The sequence below is a fragment of the Hippoglossus stenolepis genome, chromosome 22 (assembly GCF_022539355.2).
Source record: "Hippoglossus stenolepis isolate QCI-W04-F060 chromosome 22, HSTE1.2, whole genome shotgun sequence".
NCBI lineage: Eukaryota > Metazoa > Chordata > Actinopteri > Pleuronectiformes > Pleuronectidae > Hippoglossus > Hippoglossus stenolepis.
Window position 1 is genome coordinate 14,639,192 of NC_061504.1, and position 24,536 is coordinate 14,663,727.

Genomic DNA, 24,536 nt, shown 5'->3' on the forward strand with positions numbered 1-24,536 from the left:
GCTCCATGGCCTTCGTCATTTCTGTAGGATAAAGTTAAAGCTACTTTCAGCAGCATGCTAGCTTAGCTTAGCCAAAAGACTGTAAACAGGGGGAAACAGCTAGCAAGTTTCGGCCTAAAGTCAAGAAATCTGCAATCTTTTGCTATGCTACGCTGAATAGCTGCAAGCAGTAGCTTCATATTTCTTATTTGTGTCCGAGGTAAGAAACCAAATAAGTGCATTTCACAAAATTTGGAAATATTTATTTACGATATAATAAGACATGTAATATTATACGTAGACAGATGCGTGATGTAACGCAAAAATATAAAATTCACATTTTGAGCAAAAAGAATCTGAAAATTAAATTTATGGACTTTCCTTAAAATTGAGATTCATTTGAACATGTTTATTCAGGCTATCATGACATTAATAAATAGAAACACATAACACGGACATTACACTGAGCGGAAGTGGACATGTCGGTGGTGACGCGGGTTTATTAGACGCGGAGCAGAGATCTGAACGAGGGACGGCACAACTAGAGTGAAAGTCTTTTCTCAGAATGAAAATAATGTTGTATTTCTCCACAATTTGCAGATACAGTCAGAGTTAGTGGGCGAAACATGTTGAATTTATATACACAGTGAAAGGAAATTCTTCACAGCACATTAAATTAACAGGATGAATGAAACAAACAAAAAAAAAACTCTGTACACAAGCGACCAATAATCTACTGTACATTAGCTATGCTCCTAAAAAGGTGTATTCACATATGTCGAACTGTCAATCTCACTGACAATTACTACTTCGGAATTAAACCTACGTCCACTTTTGCTGCAGTCTGGAGAAAACGTGGATCCAAAGAAGGAAACGGTCATTGTAGACTGTATTTCCGGGTGTTACACTACGTTACATTATTTACCTGAAGGCAAAAACAAAGAAATGTGCAAACCTCTTAGTTTGGTTGCTTAAATCTAATCCAGGCAAGGATTGAAGCAATAATTTGACATTTGGGGGAAATATGCTTTCTTGTCTGTATGGTATAAAGCTACAGCTGGTAGCACGTTAGCTTAGCATAAAGACTAACAATGTCAAAAACCTGTTGGTTTGACTTTGGTAGAGGAAAAAAAAATCTAGCACAAAAAACAGAAAGTGGTTTCATGGGAGCTATGTGGTGGGTTCGGCCATTTCCAGTCTGGTAAATCGTGGTATTCAATCAAGAGTAAAACCTTAAAGTGTTGTTTGCTAGTAGGCGGATTTCTTAACTGCATGTGGTATCAATCTTCTAACATCTAACTCGAAATAAGCATATTCCCCCCAAAATGTCCAACTATCCCTTTGAAAGACTTCAACATTATTGTTGAATTTCTATAAACATGCTGGAAAAAGAGAAAGTACGATACAAATACATTACGCAGCCGAATTACATCGAGGCACATTCTCGTACATGTACGTTTATACATTACAGGACGGATTGCGTGAGACGTGTGCAACAACTCGCACTGTATTTCAAACCATCTCGCCACCATTTCTGTTTGGTCTTTGTGCCATAGCATGTATATAAAGATGGACAACATGGCAGCTCCCCCCAACAGTGAAGCCAAATCACCTTGATCGCCCCCTGGTGGCCTCTCGCATGTTTGCAGATGGGACTGAATTAAAAAACGTCAAGGTGCACGATAAACACATTTTTTTCTCAAAGATGGTTTCTGTCATTTCAAGTAATTCTTATCACACTGATGTATGTGCTCTCAATTACGTCAAAAGTAAGATGGTGGCACCCGTGTCAGGGATATTTAGAATTTTACAACGAGAGGAATTAGAGACACGTCCTCCATCTTTATTCACACTCTATGATTTAAACTGATATATTCTTGACTTGCACTGTTTGTATTCTTGTCACCTGTGCTTAGAGTGTCACTGAAGATGTCTACACAAACACACAGCCCCGGAGATTTCACTGAATAGAGAATTTTGTTAGTTCAAAACATTCAAATGTGAGTAGAATCTAGTACAACGCTACCGTAAAGAGAAAGACAGCTCACTGTCCAACATGCATCTGTCTCACTTTTGTCCCTTTTTCAATATCCTCTTCTGATTCCCCCTCCTAAATGTACGATATGACAAGATCACTGACCATTGTTGTGTCTCAAGTTGCATTATCACAAGAAATATCAGCCTTAAATATCAGAGTTTATTGGTGGCGTGTGCCTGTGCGTGTGTGTTGGTGTACGTCCCCGCCACCTGGTAACAGCACCTCGAGCAACAGCAGGAGATACCGTCCAATGAGAGCTCCCCACACCCACCTCCTCGTCCGACTGTACATCCGCAGTGCAGCTCTGCAGTTTTGAGATGAGCGTTGGCAAATGGGGATTTTGTAACCGCCTGGTGTGATACAGGATTGGAGGAAAGACTTTCGCCCGTCAGTCTGTGTAGCTGCCAGCTCCTGGTGTCAGACGTCCGGGAAGTGGTTCCGCCGGTTGCGACTCTTCCTGCGGTCCAGCAGGGGCTTCAGTTTGGCCAGGTCCCCCCTGAGAGGTCCGGGCGGCTGCGGCTGCGGCTGCTGCTGCTGCCTCTGCTGCAGGCTCTGGAGCTCCCTCCTCTCTTTGCAGTACTGCTGCACGGCCAGGCTCTCTGCAGGACTGAAGGCTGACAGCAGGACCTTGGGGTGCAGGGAGGTGGCCCACGCCCACGGGGACTGCTGCTTGTCCGTCAGAACGCTCACCATGGCCTCGCTCAGCACGCGCAGGCGGATCTTGGCGACGGTGCGTTTGAAGCCGTTCTCGGTGGTCAGGCAGAAGTAGAGCCCCTGGTCCGACAGCTGGATGGAGCGGATCAAGAGGCCGTGATCCGTGGAGAGGACGCGGTCACTCAGCTTCACCTGCAGCGGGAAGAGGTGACAAATTAAAAAAGGCAAAACCAGAATGAATTCATGATGAAACACAATGAACGCAGAAACTAAATGAGTAAAGGGTTCTAATCCACCTATCTGATCATTTAATGAGGGAATGTTCTTTGGAAGAATGATTTTCTGTCCCTCCAGTAGAGTTTGAGTCAGTTTACTTTCATAATCTCATTCTGTGTCAGATTTATTTGTAGAAAGCACTCGGCGTCATCCTTCATTCAGTGCAGAGACAGATTTTCATGGTTTACATTAATCTTGTTTTTAAAAATAGATTTACAATTAAGCAACACACTGATCTGATGCTTTGATCCAAAACAAATCCTCCCTCCCACTGACTGAAACCAGGTGGGCTTTAGTTTGGAGGAGACTAATGACTCCACACACCGTAAAAACTAAAGTGATTTATTTGAAAGGCCAACTTCTATTCTCATGAGGAAATGGCTGTAAAACGGCCATTACTCCGAGCTCGCTCCGCGGAGGCGGGAGCTAAATCTATAAAAGATGTGTCTTCATCTCGCAGGCCTCTCTCTCGCCCGGCTTTATTTAATCTTTCACAGCCTCTCAAAGGGCTCTCGCTGTTTAAGTGGTGTCAGATATTTGACAGAATATATCCCCACTGAGAGATCCAGTCATTGGTCAAAGTCCATGTCGTGTTTGATCAGTGTCACTGCTCATTAGGACGCTAACAAACGCTCAGCGCGTCCGTCCTCAGGCGATGCGAGTCCTGATTGAGCTCCATCGATTGCTGCACAAGACTTTTTAAACCGTCATCATCTCCAGGGATTTCCACTGTGTAACTTTAATTTGTTACGTATGAACTGTGTTGTTGACCTTTGACCTCTCTGAAATGGTTTTGGGATATTTTGGGGACAGATATTTTTGCGGGGTTTGCCTTAAATGTGACACTGACCTCTTTCCTCCGGTCATTGTCCCTCTGAATAAGCCACCGAATCGAGGCCTGGGGAGACTTGGGGAGACACTCGAGGAAGGTGGTGTTGTTCTTCACGCCATATTGCGTCATCTCCACTGCGTTTCTGTACTCTGTCAGACACACACGCACACACACACGTCACTTGCTGATGTATACAAAGCCCCACAGATGGACTCAAATCTGTCTCATGTCCCACCAGTGAGAGTCGAATGTTGACTCAGAGCTTAGTCGGACACCTGCAGCTCAACCAATCATCACCCACGCTCCCTCGGTTCCTCCGGCGACAGAACGACCTCCAGAGCGTTGGACTAACTCGGTCTCGTCTAATTAACCGTGTCATCTTTGATGCGGCTAAATGGTTCATCACTCAGCTGCAGCTATGACAGGGCTGTGGCTAATTAGTGGGAACGGCCATATGGTTCGGTTCCCCAAGCTCGTGTTCATTTGGAGACGGGACGTGTTTGTGGAAGTGAAGCACTCGGGGGAGCAAAAATCCTCTCCTGCCATTAGACTGCACCGCGCCAGACGACTGGGTGGGTTTTGAAGGACGCTCTGCACGAGCTGGACCAAACCACCATGAATGCTTTGATTCACAGCAGGTATTTCTGATGTCCAATTAAATATCCGGATCTGGTGAATGTAAATGTGGTTTCATCAGGGGACGGTTGGGCCTTGGCAGATGGAGAAGCTCTACTGTGAGGACATCTTGTTTGTTTGTTTGTTTGTTTTTCAGCAGGATTACGGAAAAACCCACAGCATTAATTTCCACCAAACTTGGAAGCCTACAGTCTGGGGGGTACGGGAAGATCCAATTAAACTTTGATGCAGATGCAGATTATCGGGAGGATACAGGAATTTTCGTTCAATTGTCAGGGAATAATGAAAAGATCTCAATTCAAGAAATTGGACGTATTTGTTCCACACACATATTTATTCCTGTTAATCAGCCTTTCTAGTTCTGCTGCTCTATAAAGCTGTGTTCATTTTATTTCTCTTGACCAGATACACGTAGTCATTCTAGTTCTTTTCCTTTTTTCACTGAAAACTGCTTCATGCTGCTGTGACTTTGATTAAAAACAACAAGCTAAAACAGGGAAGTTAGATTAGCACAGTTTTTATTACCTTTCAGATTGAATCCTCTGCATTGAGTGAGTGGATTCCCATGAATAATGTCCTGTCTTCTGCTCCTCCTGAAAACAAATTACAATGAGTAAGAATACACTGTGGCCCAATTCAGAAAAATACATCCAACTTCCTCCTCCCATTGAACCGTGGAGGGATCAGTCGCTGCCAGAACAACATGAGGAAAGTCTGACAGTGTTATTCCACTCCGCGCTGCTCATGAGCAACAGCTTGAGGAAAAGAGCATGTAAGCAGCTGGCACGTTTTTCCACCGGAGAACAGCGGCCGCGCTTTTTGTTCCGCGACCAAACTAAACTCGACCTGCGACTGACTGGGACGTCAGGAGACACAGCTGGTCCTGGACCAGACCTGAGCGGCGGTCGGCTCAGAGCCGAGGTGTCGCTCACACACACATCCTCGTCTGTGTTTTGTCTAGACGGAGGGAGGGCGACAACGAACGCAGAATCACTGACACGGATCACGCTGCGCTGCTCCCTGAGGGGATTCCAGTCACGTTCAGCCTCACAAGTTGAGCTGCTCTCTTCTTCTGGAACATCTTGTTTGACATCAGCCGTCGCCCACATTCACCACGACGCTGTGATACACTGATTGATTTCACATTTTTGCACGAGACCACATGTTTTATACAAAGCCGGATGCTATGATAGCTCCCAAAGGAATTCAATTGTCCCGTGGTGGCTGACGTACCGCCTCCATGTTAGCAGATGGGACATGGACCAAGCAAAAAAAGTCAAATTTTTGGAATTCTCAACTGACGTTTGTCCAAGTGTTGTGTTTCTAGTAAGCTCCAAATGTGTTTGATTCAATTCAACCAATCAATTCCAGATTTCACAAGTTTTCTTTTGAACTACAGTTTGGTTTTCATCCTCCGATCGTGCGGACGCTGTTGTTTCAAATGACGTCATCGGCACAAGATGGCGGCGTTCTGAAGAGCTGTGAGCTGCTTCTCTTCTGTGACACATCGTTTGACATCAGCTGTCGCCCACATTCACTGTGACTGCGATGTCACACGCCGATGGATTTCATATTTCTGAGGTAATTTGGCAAACTTGAATGCGAGTTGAACAGAAATACTGCAAAGCCTTTTAAAAATATCTGCACTTCGCTCGTGTTTATTTTAGACTTTAAAGCTTTGATTCGCTGCCTCTGTGAATGAGCTCCCTAATCCGCACATGTCAGCACTTACTCACACTGAAAAGTTTGCTTTGGGGCCTTGAAGCTCATGCATAGTTTTTCAAGAGTCCTTTGGAGGACACTAAATACCTCCTTGAATTAAATTTAAAGATTCTGATTACTGAGGTGTTCACACTGAACACTCCAACACTGTAAAAACCTTTGTGTACCTTTTGCTGGTGGGATAGAAGCGTGAGCAGCTGAGCCCGTCCCAAGCGCAGTAGGGATCTCTGGCGAGGCAGCAGTCGGCGCAGGCCGAGCCGTAAGCGTGACAACGGTGCAGGGAGACCTGGGAGACCCCGAACTCCGAGCTGACGTACAGCTGTTGCTGCAAAAAGTAAACAGTTCAAATGTCAGCCGCCCTGTTTGTCTTAATAAGTGGCCCCCGGCCGACAGGAAAATGAGGCAGAGCACCGAGACAATTATGGATTATTATTTCCTGGCCTTCGGGAGGCTTATCGTGCTCGGGAGATTTTCCTGTTCCGTGCAGAACATGGTAGCCACAGACACGGAATGACATATTAAAGCAATAAAACTGCACTAAACGTGTCAGGAAACCAAAGCTGACGGATACTTACTTTCTTAGAGGAGATTCTCAAGTTGGTCACAGAGGCTTGGTTCTGAAAAATGGGAAATACACGAAGCAAGTTCAGACCTTTCAAACATAATATTTATTAAATTTTGCATTAGCGGGAATCCGAGGAAAACATTCTCGTTCCTGTTTGGTGGATATGAAGCTAAAGTGACCTGGAAAAGGAGTAAACAGCTCGCTGAGGTTTCAGAGGCGCGACATCTGCCTGCCAGCTCCTTGAAAGCATAGACTGTAAATCTCCTGCCATTTCTTATTTGTTCAGGAGAGTAACGACAAATCGTTGTGCTGATAGTTTCTGCAAAGACGAAAGGGATATTGACGTCTTCTAACTCTTGGCAGGAAGGATATTTAAAAGAATCCCTTTTTTATTGCGGAGAGAAGCTTATCAGACTTCTCCTGAATAAGAAATAGTCATAACACAGAGGATCAGTTTCTCGCCAGATGTCTTTAACCTTCCTGACAGAAACACATTCAGTAAATCGAGGGTCAATCTTTTCAGATTCACGTTGCTTCAGAAAGGTCTCGGCCTTTACATGCGATCGCAGGTTGATCAGTTTTTAGCGACGCGAGCAAAGATAAAATGACATGTGCAAAGGTTCGCTCGGGGCAGCGAGCAGCCTCCTGCAGCATGTGGGTATGTTTCCCATCATCCTATGCCGCACTACTGCAGAACATCCATCTCCCGAGCATCACCCTGCCCCTCGCCTGGCTGCCCCCAGGCCTTTGTATCGTGGCCAAGTGTGCCCTCCGCCTCCACTCCTTTGATTTTTTTGGCAGAGGAAAAAAACGGGATGAAAGTGAAAGAGAGAGAGAGAGAAAAGAAAGGAGGAGGGGAGGAAGACAGACAGCTGACCTTAAACACTTCCAGCTCCTCCAGGATCAGATCTTCATGCAGGGATTGGTTTCTGGGCAGCACGATCACCTTCTGTACCGTACCTTTGTCTGGGGGCAGAGTGGAGACATGGTATGAGCTGTTAATACACACACACACACAGACACACACACACACACACATACACAGACACACACACACTTACGCTGCCTGTCTTATCTCGAGAACCGTTCATCTTATCGCTGTCACACTTGGATATTGTTAAAGGCCCAAGACAGTTCACTGATGAATTTGGTGTGATTTTGACCCAGCGACAAAAACAGAATCACCAGTTCAGAGTTTTGTGTACAAAGACATGTTTGTCACGGCCACTGCACAAGTTCCCGTAAATTCAATCAGGCTGCACCAAATTGCACATACTCATAGATACTCAAGTTATTTGGCTCAGGGGGTATTTTAAGTTTTCTCAGTCATCAAGACTAGAAAAGTGGTTTGTTAATACCGACCATTTACCATTTATGCCCTGGGAAATTGGAAAAAATATCTCATAATATCAAAGACTGTGAAAACAAAACCCTGGATCCGCACCATAATGGCATGGCTTCTTCTCTGACTCCTTCCACCAAGTTTCATGATAACGTGTTCAGTGGTTTTTGTGCCTAAACACACACAAACACTCAATCCCCAGTGATGTGCTCCGTCATTGGAGCGAGAGCACAACTGCTGGTGAGACAAATAAACTCAGTCTATTTTCCTTTTGCCCATGTTTGCTTTTGAATTAGTCCTGATAGGCCACGGTTAGTTTCCACAGCAAACTCTACTGTGGCAGGAGTGGGAATGAAAACGATTAAAGCCTCAGACCAGAGGACAAAATGCAGTGACCAAGATTAATAAGGCTGCTTTGTCCTGGGAGTTGGAGCAGCAGAGTTTCAGTAAGCACTCCTGCAAGCGCCCGATAAGAGCGTCTTCCTCGTCCTTGAGACAAAAGCTTCATTTCTGGCCCAGATGTGGAAACGCAGCGCTGGCTCCGCGTCAAGAATCCGGGGGCAGCAGAAGAACGGAGGAGCTGCCTGATAAACACAGGCAGCTGTGTGAGAGAGAGTCCCAAACATGTGCACACGTGGACATGCACGAGCACGAATGGATGCATAATAAGTAAACGCACACATATTATTACACTTATTACACATTAACCAGTGTTGTAAACAGGTGCAGGTCCGGTGGAAACGTCTCGGAGGAGCAACATTTACTCCCATAATCAGTCTTTAAAAAATCTTCGAGGAGGGATAATGATTTTCCAAAAACACGTGTAAGTATCTGGAACATCTAGTGTCAACATGAAGTTGTTATTTAAACAAACCGCAGACACGTTTTTAAATTATCTCGATCCACTTTCCCCTGATTTTATCAAATTAGACCGTAAAAGGGTCAAAGTTCTCTCCTGAAGGACCTTGTCTTGTCGCCTTGTCTATGACCCAATTGCAGCATAATTTTTGCTTCCTGCTGTCTCACCTGTTTTCAAGGTGTCTGCCACACGCACTGTGTACCATTCGCTCTGTTATCCGTTTATCTCGCAAACCAACTGTGGAGAGGAAACGCCTCAACAATCATTTACCTCTGAACCGCCTCAGTGAAAAGGATCAGGTTGTTGCCTTTGTCTTCAGTTTACTGAGGCCTCCCCTGCCTTGTTACAGGTCACTGTGACCTCGGTGGACTATGATTACTCCAGCGTGCTGTTGCCATGATGCATTTTTAACATAATAAGAATCTAATGTTTTTTCTGAGAAGGAGCAAAAAAAAAGTCAAACAACAGCTGGACTATGGGTGGAGGGAGATCATATCACTCGCTTTCCAGTTATCAGCGTATTTCAAGTTTCAAAAGAATGAAAATATCTTCTTATATCTAAGTTTCCAAAAACAAATCAAACTACGAAGACCTTAAAGTGCAACGCCCGATGTCGTCATCCTTCATCCTTAATCCTATATCTTTATTTATCCCGATCCAAAATGCAAATCAAAAATCAGTTCAGTAGTTTTTGAGCAAAACACACGTATCCGACTGGTTTGTAGTCATTTTAACTGACAGTGATCCCTTCTTACCTGTGCCCAGGAAGAGCACGTGGTAGTTGCCGTCGGCAGCCATAACCTGGTCCACAGCCACTGACGTGTATTTGTAGTCAGCGTTGGTGCGAACCACCAGGGGTCTCCTCCCCACCGGGTAGATGGCGTTGAACATAACCGGATGGTTTCGCACGAAGGTCACCACATCGTCCGGGAACTCCTTGGTCGTGTGAATGTCGGGTGTGAAAGCTCCGCCGGGGCACTGGAGAAACAGAGCGAGTGGTTTTATTGTGTCAGAAATATTTAAGCCTTTATCAAGCCAACAATAAAAAAAAGCACGTTTTATCACCGATAAAGACGTGATGACGTAGAAAGCGAACTCACAGTTCCAGGCCGTGGGTAGGGGATGCGTCCCTGGAACGCCACCCACTGAAAGTTGGGCCCCTCTCTGTGGGCGAAGGGCCCGTTGAAGACGGTGAGGATGTCGGCCATGTTGTACACACACACTGCCGAGCCTTTGAACACGGAGCTGAGGGAAATGAGATTCAAAATGTGAATGAAACACAACAGTGGGAACCTGTGCTCACAAAGATGGCTGTTTAGGGTGCAACCGGGGGACAGCTCATCTGCTTCCCCCTCAACGATCTGCTGTGGTTTGGCCGAGTCGTTTAAAAACCACACGACTTCACACATGAAAGAGGCTTTGAGGAAACACAGGGATATTGTGAGAGGTGGAGGAGGAAGACACACGGCGATGAGATAAAGAGAAATCAAGGAGCTCGCTGTTTGGTTCGGTTTTTGATCTTTGAGGTTTTCTGTGATCCTGAGGCAACAAGTGGATCGAGGAACCGTGACAGCGTCAGAAGGAATTACTGTTCAACCAAAGGTGGCGACAGAAAAACAGACACACACACAAGTTCAGGGAGGAAATGGATGAATTGAAGAAACAGGCTTATAAACAGATGCATGGCCGAGCAGACAGGTAGAGGAAACAGGAAACTACAGGCAGGTAGGGGGGGGGGCACGCTGAGACGATCTGTTGAACAGTGGGTCTGCTGGATATTTGGAAGCTCTTCTCCAGAACTTTATACTTTATTTAACTACTTTTTTTCTTTTATTGGAACAAATTTGACCTTTGGGTGAATATTGTCCACTTGAGTGGCGCAGATCTGTCCTCTTTCAATTGTACAAAACATTTGGTCTCCATATGTGTTTTTTTTATTATATTAAAGATGAAATGCATGTGCCTCAGGTTTTAAGCTATTTTAAAAAACGCAGCTATAAAATTCCTTCTGCTCTCAAAAACCCTTTTGGCTCATATTAGCCAGACGTTACACACATTCTGTATCGATGTGACCCTGGGGAGAGGAGGTCACAAGGATACGGTGCAGATGCAGTGAGCAATAGTTGATCATCTGAAGAAGAAGCTGTTTCTGAAACATGACACATGACGTCTCTATGTATCAGGCCCTTTGACAGGCACAGCCCCTCCCTGCTGGTATCCAGTCAGTGATTAACATAACCACAGAGGCCTGCAGGAATGTTACAGTTGGCCCCGCCGCCGCCGTCGCTCCTACCTCGTGGACGTGAAGACCCCGAACACCAGCAGACTCTTGGGCTGATCGGTTTCCAGCAAAAACACGTTCTCTGCGAAAGGGAGAAAGAGGAGTGTGTAATTCTTTCAACAAACTCCCTCCACCGACACCGCGAGGCTAAGATAGGTGAGAAGTGAGCGCAGGAGTTAATAAGTGCACGCGCTGACAGATGGAGTCTGATTGGAAAAGAAAGTCTTAAGAGCTGTGAGCTAATGTTTTAAAAAGCTGAGGCTAAAAAAGGACCGGAGGAACACGAGGCAACCAAAAGCAACAGAGCCGTGGTTATTAAAATCCTCCAAATCCAGACCAAACAGAGGAAGCGTTGTGGATCTTTTGCGGAGAAAGAAATCACTGGAAACCGAGGAACATAAATAGTAAGATTAAAGGGTCTTGGCTCGGTCTCTGGTAGTTGTCTGCATGTTTTTTTTGTTTTAACTTTGTTTTGTAGAGCTTGGAAGTTGCACAACAACTGGAGGAAATGCAATAAATATAAATGTGGTGCTTCCCCTCACCGAGCTCATCAAAGTGGGTTTCGGTGCCGTCCTCCTCCAGGACTGAGCACACCATCCTGGCCTTGAGGAACGTCGTCCATTTGTTCACCAGACTCCGCTGTCCTCCGATGTCGCTCTGCAGACACAGAAACTCATGGAAACTCGAGGCCGCAAATACAAACAGCGCCGATTTATCTGGGCAGCAGGCGAGCGACACTTACTGGACACACTCTGGCCACCATCGTGTGGATGTTCTTGGTGTTTCCGTTATTGTCCGTCAGCCTCTCGCGGAAGAAGAAGTACAATTTGGCGTCGTTGAGGTCTGTTCCGTCCGGGATCAGGTGGGCGTCGATGAAGATGGGCTCTGAGTGAAAGACATCGGTTAACTGAGACTTTTACAGCAGTTATAAATAAATTAAAGGAGACATATTGTGCTAAGTTTCCTAATCTTAATTTGGGTTATTACTTGATAAGGTTTACATGCTTGAATTTGTGTGTGTGTGTGTGTGTGTGTGTGTGTGTGTGTGTGTGTGTGTGTGTGTGCTCACCACTTAGCCACTTAGAGTTGTGCTGGTCTGTCCGCACTGCATTTCGCCTGGTCAGGCTCCTGAAGATGGCAGCATCTGTCCCCATGAAGTCAATGTACATGCCTGAGAACAGCTCCTGGTCTGGAGGAATGCAGACACACACAGACACACACAGACACACACAGACACACGCACACACACGCACACACACACCGACAAACACACACCAACAAAATCAACAATTTTCTCCAAGAAACACGCTTAAGGGAACTAAGATAAAACACTCTACCATGAATATTTAAGTCGGGGTTCAGGACAGGTTTGCGTCTGCTACTAATAACGCTTCATGCTTTCCATCGTTCCTTTACTTTCGCTTCTCACACCATCCATGTGTTCCAGACCATGTGTTCGGGGAGGATGTGGGTTAAGTTAGGAGAGGATTTGAGGAATGTGGCCCTCATCCAACCTGGCTCGCTAAGGAGTGAGTGTCGACAGTACTCAGGCGGCCGCAGAGGCTCCACAACATAAGGATTGGTGGGGGGGAGATGAAGCACAGATATTCATCTGGAGGAGACACTGCCTGTGATTGTGCTCGGGAGGCGTGAAGTGTTGCGTCGCTAACTCTGAGCACCTTCCTTCCTTCCTCCGCCCTTTAGGTGAATCCACCGTCCTCCCCCCCAGCTCTCGCCCCCTCCTGGGCACCTCCGAGGTCGCTCTCGCTCGCTGGCAGAGCTGCTGCTGCTGCTGACGCGGCAGCGCTCGGGTTCAGGTGTCGGAAAGCGGAGCTGTGGGGGCAATGTCTCACCTTTTGGACGTGTCGACGGCAACCCAACACTCCTCCGCCAATCAGAGATCAAAAGGATGGAGAATTAGGGGAGGGGGGGGGAGGGGTTGAGCTTGACCCTGAAGGAGGTTTCAGCTTAAATGTTCCAGAATACGAACGATGCCAAATTGAGCCAATGACGTCATTTTGGGCCAGAGTCTGTGCAGTAGTGTTTGGGGGATGGAGCTTTTATATCAAGGTGCCATTGAAACAAAAGCTCAACCAATCACGAGTCAGTTTAAAGCTGTCAATCAAGATGTTTCACCTCGTTTCTATAGCATCAATCAACCAATTAAAAACCAAACTTGGCAGAAAAACACATCTGGAATGACAGAAACCATTTTATTTGAGGTGTATTTAGACTTTTTTAATTCGGCCCATGTCCCATCTACTAACATGGAGGAGACGGGGTTTATTCTGCAGCCAGCCACCAGAGGGCGATCAAGACACTTTGACTCACTTTACAGACAATGGTATAAACAGACAACTATCAAAGACCACGTTTGGTACTGTCACTGCAGAGGACGACATCAAAGTGTCTCCCTTTTGAAGATGAGATTTATTTTATGAGGTATTCGGGGGATTTTAAGAGGAAGAGGAAGGAGGCACCTACTGAGCATGACGGAGACCGTGTTCACTTGAGGGTTGAAGGAGCACCTCCCCTTTCCAGATTCGGTCCTGGAGTCGATGTGAAATACTTGTTCCTGTCGCAGAGAGAAGAGGAAGTCAGAGGCTTTGAAGACAGTTTTATGTGATTCGTTAGTGCGTCTAGTGGCCTCTGCCACAATAAAACCGCATGTTATGAGCGCACCAAATGTCCCATGGCTTGGCCCTGCTCGACTTTCCATCCCTTTCGGTTTTAGGGAGGAACAAAGGCGGCGCAGGTCTGGTGTACGGTAACTGGTCCATGTGGGACGGTAAAAAAGAACATTCCTTGAGGGAGGAGAGGAGGAATGTCCCCGCTAATGTGTTGGATAGTCGTTCCTCCATCTCAGGTGGAAATGTACTGCCAAGTTTCAACCCCCGCCCCGCCCCTTCCACCCGTCCTCATGGTGGCGAACTGAACAGTCCGAGCCCCTCTGAGAATAAACTGGGTAAATTAGAAATCCTCCTGATCCACGAAGGTGCTGCTGCTGCTTCTTTTCAACAAAAAACAGCCAGTGTCGTCAGGCGAGAAGAATTTCTAACAGGAAAATGTTGCCGTTTGCCAACAGGTTCTGGAAATGGACCGACTCCATCTGGTAGCTTCTGTCCTTAACCTCTAATATGTAGACAGAGTTTATTTCTCACAAGTTATTTAACGTTGCAATTAATCTTAAAGACCTTTTCTTATTATTACTTCACTTGGACGTTTCCCTGTGCAGAATCATTTATGTGCAGAGGTGAAACTATTAGGCCGTTTTCACGTTTCTCTTTTGGAGAATAAAGTCAAAACAGTTGAGAATAAAGTCAAATTAATTCAGAGGAAGATTATTGTTGCATGTTTTATTGAAGTGCACATGTGTGTCTCACTTTGCATCCGAGGAGCAAAGGTCAGACACAACATCACAACACAAAAACACAGACAAATGCGAATAAGGTGTCGGCTGCCGTCGTCCTATCAGGTTCCACAACAACACGAGAGTCTGGGGCACGTTCTCGGGGGCAAAGGTGCAAACTGTGAGCTCAGAGTCAACTTCTCGCTGCGGCAGCTTGTTACACTTAACAGATCCCTTCTCTTCAGACGCTGACATGTTTGAGCTCAGAAATTGCAAACAGAGGAGTCTGCCTTTCAAACAAAACCCCCAAATGACAAAAGGCACCGCGGTGCGGAAAGAGCCTGGTCGGGAGCTCTCCCACTCGGCTTATTAGTGTTTGGCAGCAGTCGGCCGTCTGCGGCTAAACGTTGTTCACTCGGTGAGCACTTTTCTCCTGGAGGGTTTCCCTGCACTCGCCTCCAGAGCCGTTTGGCCGGAGAATCTGCCGCCCATCGCTGACACGGGAGCTTGTACTCATCCTGAGTCTAATGTGTCATCAGACTGATCACAGGAACTAAACTTTGCTCATATAAAGTTATGTAGTCTTATACTTTGTCCTTTTCATATCATAATCTGTAGACAAGTAAAAGAACATGTTTAATTTAAGATATTTATAGTTTGAGATAAAATGTACTGGTTGTCATCCAGTTCATACACATCCAGTATTTTGTGATTCTGAACGATGGAGATGTTTTATCCTCCCATCAACAAATCCCTTTACATTTTAATACCACCACATTCTTAGATTATGTATAAATTCTTATAATTTAGCAATGGAGGGGCTAAATATTCTTATAAATTGAGAGGATATTCATGCTTGTGTCATCTTATAAGTATCTTAACAGATAAGAAGAAGGTGTTGTGACAGTGAACGTGTCCTCGTGTGCTCACCTCTGGTCTTCGTCCCCTGTTGACGTAAACGCAGACGGGACTGTACGCTCCGCTGCCGCACATGAACAGATGAGTTCTGTTGTAAGGTTGCACCACCCGGATGAAGTTCCCACAGCCGTGCTGAAAAAAAGGGAAATGAATAAAGAGAATAAAAATATAATTACAGGTAAAATGTTTATTATAAGGTAAAGACCGGCCGCGGCTCCATCCGTTAATCACTACTAACCCGACTCTGGCAGCAAATATCGTCAAAAGCACAAGATGGCAGCGTTCATATCCGAGTTATTTTGCACCTGACCTGATGTGTGATGCTTTATAATGTTCATCAGTGTCTTAGTTTGCTGAGTCATCTTCGTTTGAGCTGCAGCTACAACCCTTTAAACACTTTATCCAGATGTTTCTCATCATCTTCACTTGTGGCCACTGTTCAGCAAACACACTTGTCGCTTTAATGTTATCACAACTTAAAAAAAGGAAAATATATGAATAACACATGCTCCCATCCATTCTGCTGGAGTCGTTATAGCACCATAAAGCACCATGTTTTCGTATTATCTAAATCTCAGCAATCACAATGGACGTAGCAGAGGATAAAGTCTGTTTCCTGGTTCGCAGCCAAGGTGAGATCCAGAAATCCAGAACCTGTTTATCTCTCCTGCAGTATCGTCTTTCATGCGATGAAGTAATTCAAACTTCTCACTTGTTATGACGGTCACACAATCGCACATGTTCCCAGATCTCATTGGTCTGGAATCAAAGGCCAGTGGAAAAACAGTGTCGGTGTTTTACTGAACGTGACGTGGAGGTGAGACAGATTCCTGATGTCCCGCTTCCACTTCCCCCCAACCCTGCAGCAGCAGAAGACGCAGTGCAGGGCTTAAAGGAGCTAATTAGGCCCGAGCTTACAGAAAACGAGTGGATAGAGGAAGAGAGAGAGCGAGGGAAGAGGCGGGGAGGAGAGGAAGACGTGTCCAGGGAGCCGTCAGGAACTTGGCCGCGGCTGCTGGAATGGCAGCTGCTGCAGCTCACGGTCGGACGCGCTGCTCCGCTGGGAACCATCGAGGAAAAACAAGAGAACTTTAACTGTCACACACCCCTTCGTTATTTATCTTGCTCTTCTCTATCTCCCTCCATCCGTCTTGCTGTCTCCTCACTTTTAATCACTGATCGATCTCGTCACGTCTCTCGGGGCCTTCGCTCCGTATCTGATGTTAGCCTCACAGATACCTACGTAGCGCATCCTGCTTTCTTTTCCTCTCACGTTTCTTATCCATACACACGACTGCGCCGGATAAACAGCATCCAGACTCGTGGCCTCGAGTTCAAGCAGCGATCGTGCCGACTTTAAAGTGGAAGCTTTTGAGTGAGCAGCAAACACACTTGATCAACCTTTTCAGGCTTTTGGTTTTACCCAGACTTGGCACACATTTTATCAGTGAAGAGGAACTTTATATAAACAGACAGGGAGGGTAAGAATAACAGAAGGATGGAGGGCTGGGATTAAAATGAAGAAACTTGAACAATGAAGGAGAGACAATAAAAGACTCCGATTGCAGACGTAAAAGTCAGGACAATTGGATCTGGACAATATCTGAAGTTTGCCTTTTACATATAAAGAACACAGCAGGAGATTGTGTGGGTCGGACGTGTTCACAACATCAGGATAATCATCCTACGATATTTGCAACTTAAACGTCGTCAATTACTTTGAATCCACTCGGACATTTCTCCGGACATTTTCCAAGGGGGCTGGCATAAAGCGTTCCGGAGAATGTCCAGAGCAACCGACATGTGCGTTCTCAGAAACAGCAGAAAACTGAAGTTTGAGAAAACTGAAAAAAGCAACCAAGACCAAAAGTGGAATCTTTAGACACGACTCTGACGGAGCGGTATGCAGGAGACGGGATGACCGAAGGGGAAGGGCGGCCATCGAGCGGCTCCACACGGTGATGGCTCACCCAAATATTTGTGGGAGCCTGTCTGCAGCAGGCGGACGGTGACTCAGCGCAGCACAAATCACTCATTGACTGGAAACAGCTTCTTCTCTATTTCCGCAAAACAGTGTGGCTCTATTACCACAGCTGCTGTCACGGGGCGGAGGACAAACGAGCAGTGCCTGTTTTCGTATAGTGAGACACTTCTTAGTGTTAACTTGGGCTTTAGAAATCAGGCCGTCGATGCATGTGAAGATGCTCCTCTAAAAATAAAACCCCTTATTTGATCCTGCTATTCCCCCGTCCTCTGCGCTGCAGCGTCTATAGGCAGCTGTGCATGTTTCAGAACAAGCCAATTAGAGGCAAACAGAGGACGGAGGAGGAATCGGAGTCCCGCTGTGTGGCTTCATTAAAGCTGCAGCTAACAAGTGCTTCTCAGAATCAGGCCCGGTTGCGAAACCTCGGCATCAACGAGCTGCGTCCCGTCTGCAAGCTTTGATTCTGGTTTGTTTTTTCTACCGCGGCCCTCCATCCTCCCACGCCACACACTCGGGTCCTGACCAACCGCGCCGATGCCAGGAGGACCCCGGCCTGTGGACATCTGCAGCCTGCCGCACATGTGGCTGGAGCCGACACAGGCCCACAGATGGGAAGAGGGAAATCCCAGGAGGTGCACGCACGCACAACGCCCCCCCACGGCGGACCCACTTGGAGGAACGGATCTGGAAACAACCGGCAAAAACCTTCCGTCTGCATCCGGACCATAGTGGCAAAAAAACAACACGAGGCCTGGTTTTCTTACCGCTCGGGTTGTTATGAAATCAGTTTTTCATTTGTGAGAGGAAGAATCTGTTATTTCTTCTCAATGTAACATAGTCTTGGGTTAAAGAGAGGAAATCCGACAAATCAGGAAAACATAAAAACATGAATAAGTATGCAGAGTACAGTATTTCAGTGCTTTTAGTTGCCCACAGAAATGGTTTCTCTTTCTTTTATTAAAGCATTACTGTTTGATGTATTTATATTCATGCATACTAGTAAAAAGTTTTCCTTTGGGACGATAAAGTATTGCTTTACCTTTCAGAAAAGTAAGAAAAATATTGATAGTGATGTAGAAGGTGGTTTAAAAAAGATTTTCCCATGTAATACATATGATATTTAAAGTTTCCGATCCTGATATCGTCCGATGTATATAGCAATCATTCATAAAATGTATCACTTAAAGGACAAGTGGTGTAATGAATGGGAAAGAATGGAAAGATAATGGATGGATGGATGATTATTTATTGTTTGAGTCATAAAAAGTGATCCAATCGGAGGGTTTTGGAAAGTCCGTTCTTACCGTTGGGTCTTTTCCTGCCATTTGACACTCCTCTATCTTGCTGGTGGACGCAGGCCAAAACACCTGGTGGCAAAAGAACAAAACATTTTAAACAAGCTCGGACGTTTACAAGCAGCATATTGAGGTTTGATCGTAAATTCTCTTGCAAGCGAATATAACAAACGTTGTGAAAGTTTCTGTTTCGATAGAAGCCGACTGTCGGCTGCGGTAAATGCGCTGTGTGTTTTTTCTATCAAACCCTGTAGAGGTGCTCGAAGGTCCAGCTCAATGAACATATGAAGCAATTTACTCAGGGAAATGGATGCGGTGGAGCGCTCCCCTGGGGAAACCTAAATGCTTTTCCATCTGTTTATGCATTTCATTGCTGTCAATTACTCTGCAGATAACTGCTTCACTGCAAACGCAACCAGGCACCAGAGAGCTCCAGCATTTACACGGCTCTTCTCAATACACCCCCAAATGGTTCTGGTGATGGAAAATGCACGATAATTTGCATATGATCGGTCAGATTATAATAATGTGTACTCTGGCTGTTTGATAATGGGCCGCACATGTTGCTAGATTTAAAAACCCGGGTGCCAGCGTTGCATTAGAATACAACAATAAGCGCCCGCTGACCTTGAGGGAGCCATGGGTGATGTTGTTGATGTCCATGGAGAGGACGTTGTCCTTACAGCCCACGTACATCCTGTCCTGGTCCTCGTCCATCTGCAGGATCCGGTAGTCCATGGCCTTGTCCGATATGCTGTAGTGTTCAAAGGACTGCGAGGCCTGCAGGTCTGAGAGAAAAAAACACCCAATAAGCTTCTATCCACACTGAGGACGAGAGGCATTCTCCTCTCGGTTCCTGCGAAATTAAACCCGAGAGAAGAATCCCCCCCCACAAGCCGGCATAAATCTCATCAAGATCAAAATAAGAGATCGCCAAATTGTGCCCAGGGTTGAGCCCAAGAGATCTGAAAAGAAAACTCAGAGGGAACCGTTTCGTGACTTTAAGGATTTGGACGCTGGTTTTTGAAAACATGCCTCGGACTGCTGCAAATATACATTTAGGGTGCAAGGCAGCAGGAGTTACAAGTATAATCCAGATCATTATCATTATTATATACAATATATATTTTATCGTATAAGCAAAGTTTCTAGTCAGTTAAGTTCAAATAACAACCTTTATCCCTCTTGACCGATTAGGAAAAGACTTGTTATTCAGACCAGTTTGGAAATCAAGCTCAGCTACAGCCACACTGTTATACTTTTAAAACACATGACTGTTCCTGAGTTGAACTTAGTGACGATCCAGGAGTCTGATGGATATAATCAGGGATATTTATGGGACTGATATTTATGACGTGCAATTTGGTGCGGAATCCAAATAAAAGCCCGGATCTAGTGGATTTAAATGTACGACAGGGATATGTTGGGTCTTGACAGAGGTATTTGAGTGCAATTCAAGTTTTGAATATGACAGGAACAGGATACGAGTGGTGTGATCAGTCCAACTAAACACTGTGTGTGCCAGAAGGTGAGTTGGACATCATAAATAGAAATACAGAAATATAAAATGAAACCGAATACGTGCAAAGTAAAATAGTGATAAACCTGTGAAAAGACATATTAGGACATAAAAGGATCAAGTCAATGCATCCAGATAAGTCTGAAGACATCATCTCCAGACTGGACTACCTCTTTAAATTCCAAATAACTCCAATAGATGTTTATGTTTTCCGGTTCAGAAGGATGATGAAAATGATACCAGCAGCCAGGTCGAAACATCGTGGACTGACACATCACGAACACAAAATAAATGGCCCCCTGAATTTGACCTCACAATGATTTATTGGTTTATTTATTCCCGTCCTGTGGCTGCGGAGAACTCGTTGGGAAAAGGGAAACTGTGAAGTGTAAAAGAGTCTCTTCTACTCATTAAAAGCCGACATTGTTCGCACACACACACATGTAAACATTCTCAGACAGTTATTTTCAGCCTATTTGCTCCAGAGGTAGAGAACTCTCCACCGTGCCATCAAAGAACTTCACTGTCGAAGTCAAACTCATGCATATTTATCACTTTTCCAATCTGCGCTGAGAGCAGGGGGCGACGTGGATCCACACCCTCCGTTTCCTCCCCTCCGCTGATCCTCTCTGAGCTCTCTTTGTGTTCCCTCCTCTAATCAACAAACAGGTTGCTTAGCTTCAATGCCTTCGGGCGAAAGTCACATTTTCATTATTGTGCGACGTACGCTTTTGAGGCTGGGGCCTATTATCTCGAAGGAAAGTGGCTTCCCCCCCCACTCGCTCTGATCACAGGCCGCTGTCCGGCGCATTCGCCACATTAAAGCCTGGAGTGTTTAACTTTGAATAAAGAGAAGTTAACCACTTCAGGCACAGGGCGAGTTTCCCACGACTCTTCGCTCTCTGTTTGCCATCTTTAGGCAATAATATGGTTAATGTCTTCAAGTGAGAGCGCTGAGGGTATTTTGGAAAAGTTTCTATCATCAGAGGCGAGAGCGTCATCTGCGGAGAACGCTCGCACAGACACGACTCTGGTTTACCTGACCTGCCAGAAACAAAATTAAAAGTTAAGGTGTCCTGTCAAGCAGATGTGCGCTTAAGAATAAATCTTCGAAAAAGAGAGATTGCATCGGTCTAATGCTTCAAAGCTGAGGAGATGGCATCGCAGACATCACAGAGAGCGTGCAGAGATTTATTAAGGCCTCGCGCTGCCAGACTGCAAACCATCAACAGGTCAAATCCTCATTTACAGCTAATCAAAAACACGCAGGGCTCCAATTCCAATCCAATCTATTTTAATCCATCTTCCCCCAGAATAAGTCCATGAAGACAGTTTCAGGAAACCTTCTCAGACCACAATACCCCACCTCAGTTCTACACTATAACATACCAGCTGTCGTTTAACAACATTAATTGGATGATCCGAGCACGACTCGAGTTTTACAACCCGACTTTATAGCTCCTACAGGCAGAAGGAATCTCGAGCGGTTGAGTCAAAACCACGGAGGGCAGCGAAACGGGCAATCGAGGGGAACCGCAGCTTTTTAAGTTATCTAACACAAGTCTGTGAGAACGGCGAGAGGTGAGAGAGGAAGTGGCCGTTATGAAGTTTAGGTATTTATCCAAACTACATGATGGGAAACAGCTACAGAGGATTTTCGAGCTGCCGTTAGCTTAGCTGAGTCACGGTTACCACAAGAGAAAGGTAAGTATTTTAATATCAATTAATAATTCAAGATTTTATGACAAAAAGGTGAATATAGATGCTACAGTCTCTACCAATGCAATTGTTAATAATTTCAAATTCTTAAAATGCACTTATGAGTTATTTCTGCTCTATTGTTTAACGACTAATGTTTCTTGACGCTAACTGAGTGTGTTTGTTAGTTTATCTTCTGCAAAATGAGGTTCACCGACTTTTAACCCCCCACTGTTAACTGACTCTGCCATGACTGTTCACTCCTGACTCCTCAGATCGGTATCTGACAGCATTTATCCAGAACATTCCACGAGGGGAACGCATCGTTGAGAGGGGCGTGGTGTTGGGTGAAACAACGGTTTAATGTTGTGGTGAACTTTGTATTGTTTAGTCAGTGGGACGGGAACAGGAGACTTTCATGTTCCCTCCTGAGGGTGGAAGTGCCGGCTGCAGCAGGGTCGTGTCGAGTTTTAAGACAAACCGAAGAATCCTCGGGACACCACATGCCTTTGGAAACACTATCTCATCTGTGCTCTGCTTTCAATCTTTGACTCGTGGATTCTGCGGCATCGTAGACAAAGTTCACATCTCCAGTGCACCTGCTCGATCACGGGCAGAGGAGCTGCTCGGAGCAATCACCAACATTTTTCAGGGTCATTAAATATGTGCTCCAAGACAAAGTGTTTACAGACTCATAACTTTCGTATGACGTCTTTGTAGAGTGTCTAACTTTGATCAGGTTTTCACACAACTGTCCAAACTGAATGTCACGAAGGGCGATTTATCAAAACAGAAAACAAAAGCAGGAGCACAACTGTTTTGGTTGTTGTGTGTGTGTGTGTGTGTGTATGAAGAAATCCTCTGGACCACATGTGGCTTGTTAGTCATGAGTTCATATGCATTCTTCAATGCTGACATCGCCCCTCTCCCGAGACAGAAGTGTGTGTGGACATCATCACTTTGGCTCCAGCATCTTGTTTATAGATTTACAGTATATAATCTGTCTACGCTGAGGGATGAAATAAAGATAGTGGAGTAATAAAACTGTCCTCCTCAATGCAAAGACTAGTCTACACTCTTATCTTGCGTGGTTTTGTCCTTCCTGTTGTCTTCGTTGCAGGCAGAGAGGCAGAAAGAAACTGAATGAAGGTACAAAGGTGGCAGGGTTTGGGGGGTTGGCGACAGTTGGGCTTTTCTATTATGTATGGGCGCAGGTGGGCCTTACACCACCCTTCCGACCTCACAGCAGTCCCCAGTGCCGGGCCTTTGACTTTGAGCTTTGACCCATGGTGCCCTATTGGTCGGCTGGCGGACCAGCGGTGATCCGATCCACCCTGATCCACGCGATGGACGGCGGGCTCAGCCACAAAGGTCAAGGTGGCGTCTGGAGCACCGAGGCTTTGCCTCTCTTTGATGTTGTGTGAGGCGGTCGAGCGGAAGCAGCACAAAAGCCTTTTGTTGCCTTGAAATCACCGAAGTCATTCAATATTAAACAGCACGTTGCTTTTCTCTGCTGAAGAAAAGGCAGAAAACATTACCTCGCATGTTGGTGAATGAGCTGGGAAGTAAATGAATGAAAAAAGAGCAAGTATATCAACATTTTTCTTTTAAAAAAGGGTTGATTAAAGAATACAAATAACTAAAATAGAAGGGTGTGCCCTCGCCCAGGCCCAACCGCCTCCTTTAAATTCAATCAAGCTGCACCAAATTGTAAACACTGAAATCAGTCCTCTAAATAAACTTAATCCTGATCCCCTCGTCAAGACCCATGAATGTTTCAATGAAATCAGTGAAAAAGTCAAAAAACAACCTATCTCACATCAGAAAATTACTGGATCCGACCTTTTGTCCGGATCCGTGCCAAAGTTTATGGGGTCTCTCTTGGCCCATGTCCCACCCTTCCCCAAACTTTCATAGAAGTCTGTCCTGTTGTATATGTCTAATCTTGCTGGGAAAAAAAACAACATCCATCGAACAAACTGCACTTCAGTGTTGAAGATCAAGAGGCTGAAACATCCTCCTGGGAGACAGAAGTCTGAATAAAACTTTATTTTACTGCTTAAACCGATCCTTTTGTGTAAAACTGGCGGAATGCCCCTTTACACATGTATGCTGCCTTTCTTTGTTTTAAAGTACAATAAATGTGTGTTTGACATTCACTATCCCATTAAAGTCCAATAGTAGCTAATCTGCAGCGTACATTCAGTTTATTTGACTTTCCTCAACAGATTATGTTCGAAGTTTCCATTCTATTTTTTTTTTTCCTACGTTTCTGACATTTTAATATTAAGTGATCAATCAATAATAAAAATAAGCAGAAGTTGCAGCCATAGATTAAAGTGAAATCGGCAGAGGCGGTCTGGTGTTGTCACAGTTGGCCTGATGACGGCACATCCATCTTTTAAACATGTGCTGTATGTAAAATGAAATGATCCATGGCTGATTGCAGTTTGGACTTTCAAAATTGAATGCAGCCTTTGTTTCACGACAGCAGAGTGAACTTTGCGCTGTCACGACAACCTCGGAAGAAAAAAAGATATCTGTTGAAAACTGCACGCTGTGATCACTGTGGCAGGTAACTCAACATCC

At 45.3% G+C, this 24,536-nt stretch overlaps 1 protein-coding gene across 1 annotated transcript in view; it reads right to left on the reverse strand.

Moving 5' to 3' along the window:
• Positions 1–216: 216 nt before the first annotated feature.
• Positions 217–24,536, reverse strand: part of sema3c (sema domain, immunoglobulin domain (Ig), short basic domain, secreted, (semaphorin) 3C) — a 36,349-nt gene continuing 12,029 nt past the window's right edge. The window contains exons 3-18 of the mRNA XM_035147087.2: positions 19,358–19,518; positions 18,740–18,802; positions 15,464–15,583; positions 13,669–13,759; positions 12,254–12,373; positions 11,927–12,069; positions 11,727–11,841; positions 11,197–11,266; positions 10,004–10,148; positions 9,659–9,881; positions 7,580–7,668; positions 6,713–6,754; positions 6,305–6,462; positions 4,941–5,008; positions 3,798–3,928; positions 217–2,863 (exon numbers count right to left, since the gene is read on the reverse strand). Coding sequence (XP_035002978.1) covers positions 2,435–2,863; positions 3,798–3,928; positions 4,941–5,008; positions 6,305–6,462; positions 6,713–6,754; positions 7,580–7,668; positions 9,659–9,881; positions 10,004–10,148; positions 11,197–11,266; positions 11,727–11,841; positions 11,927–12,069; positions 12,254–12,373; positions 13,669–13,759; positions 15,464–15,583; positions 18,740–18,802; positions 19,358–19,518 — 2,168 coding nt within the window. The 3' untranslated portion in view covers positions 217–2,434. The remainder of the gene's footprint in view (positions 2,864–3,797; positions 3,929–4,940; positions 5,009–6,304; positions 6,463–6,712; positions 6,755–7,579; positions 7,669–9,658; positions 9,882–10,003; positions 10,149–11,196; positions 11,267–11,726; positions 11,842–11,926; positions 12,070–12,253; positions 12,374–13,668; positions 13,760–15,463; positions 15,584–18,739; positions 18,803–19,357; positions 19,519–24,536) is intronic.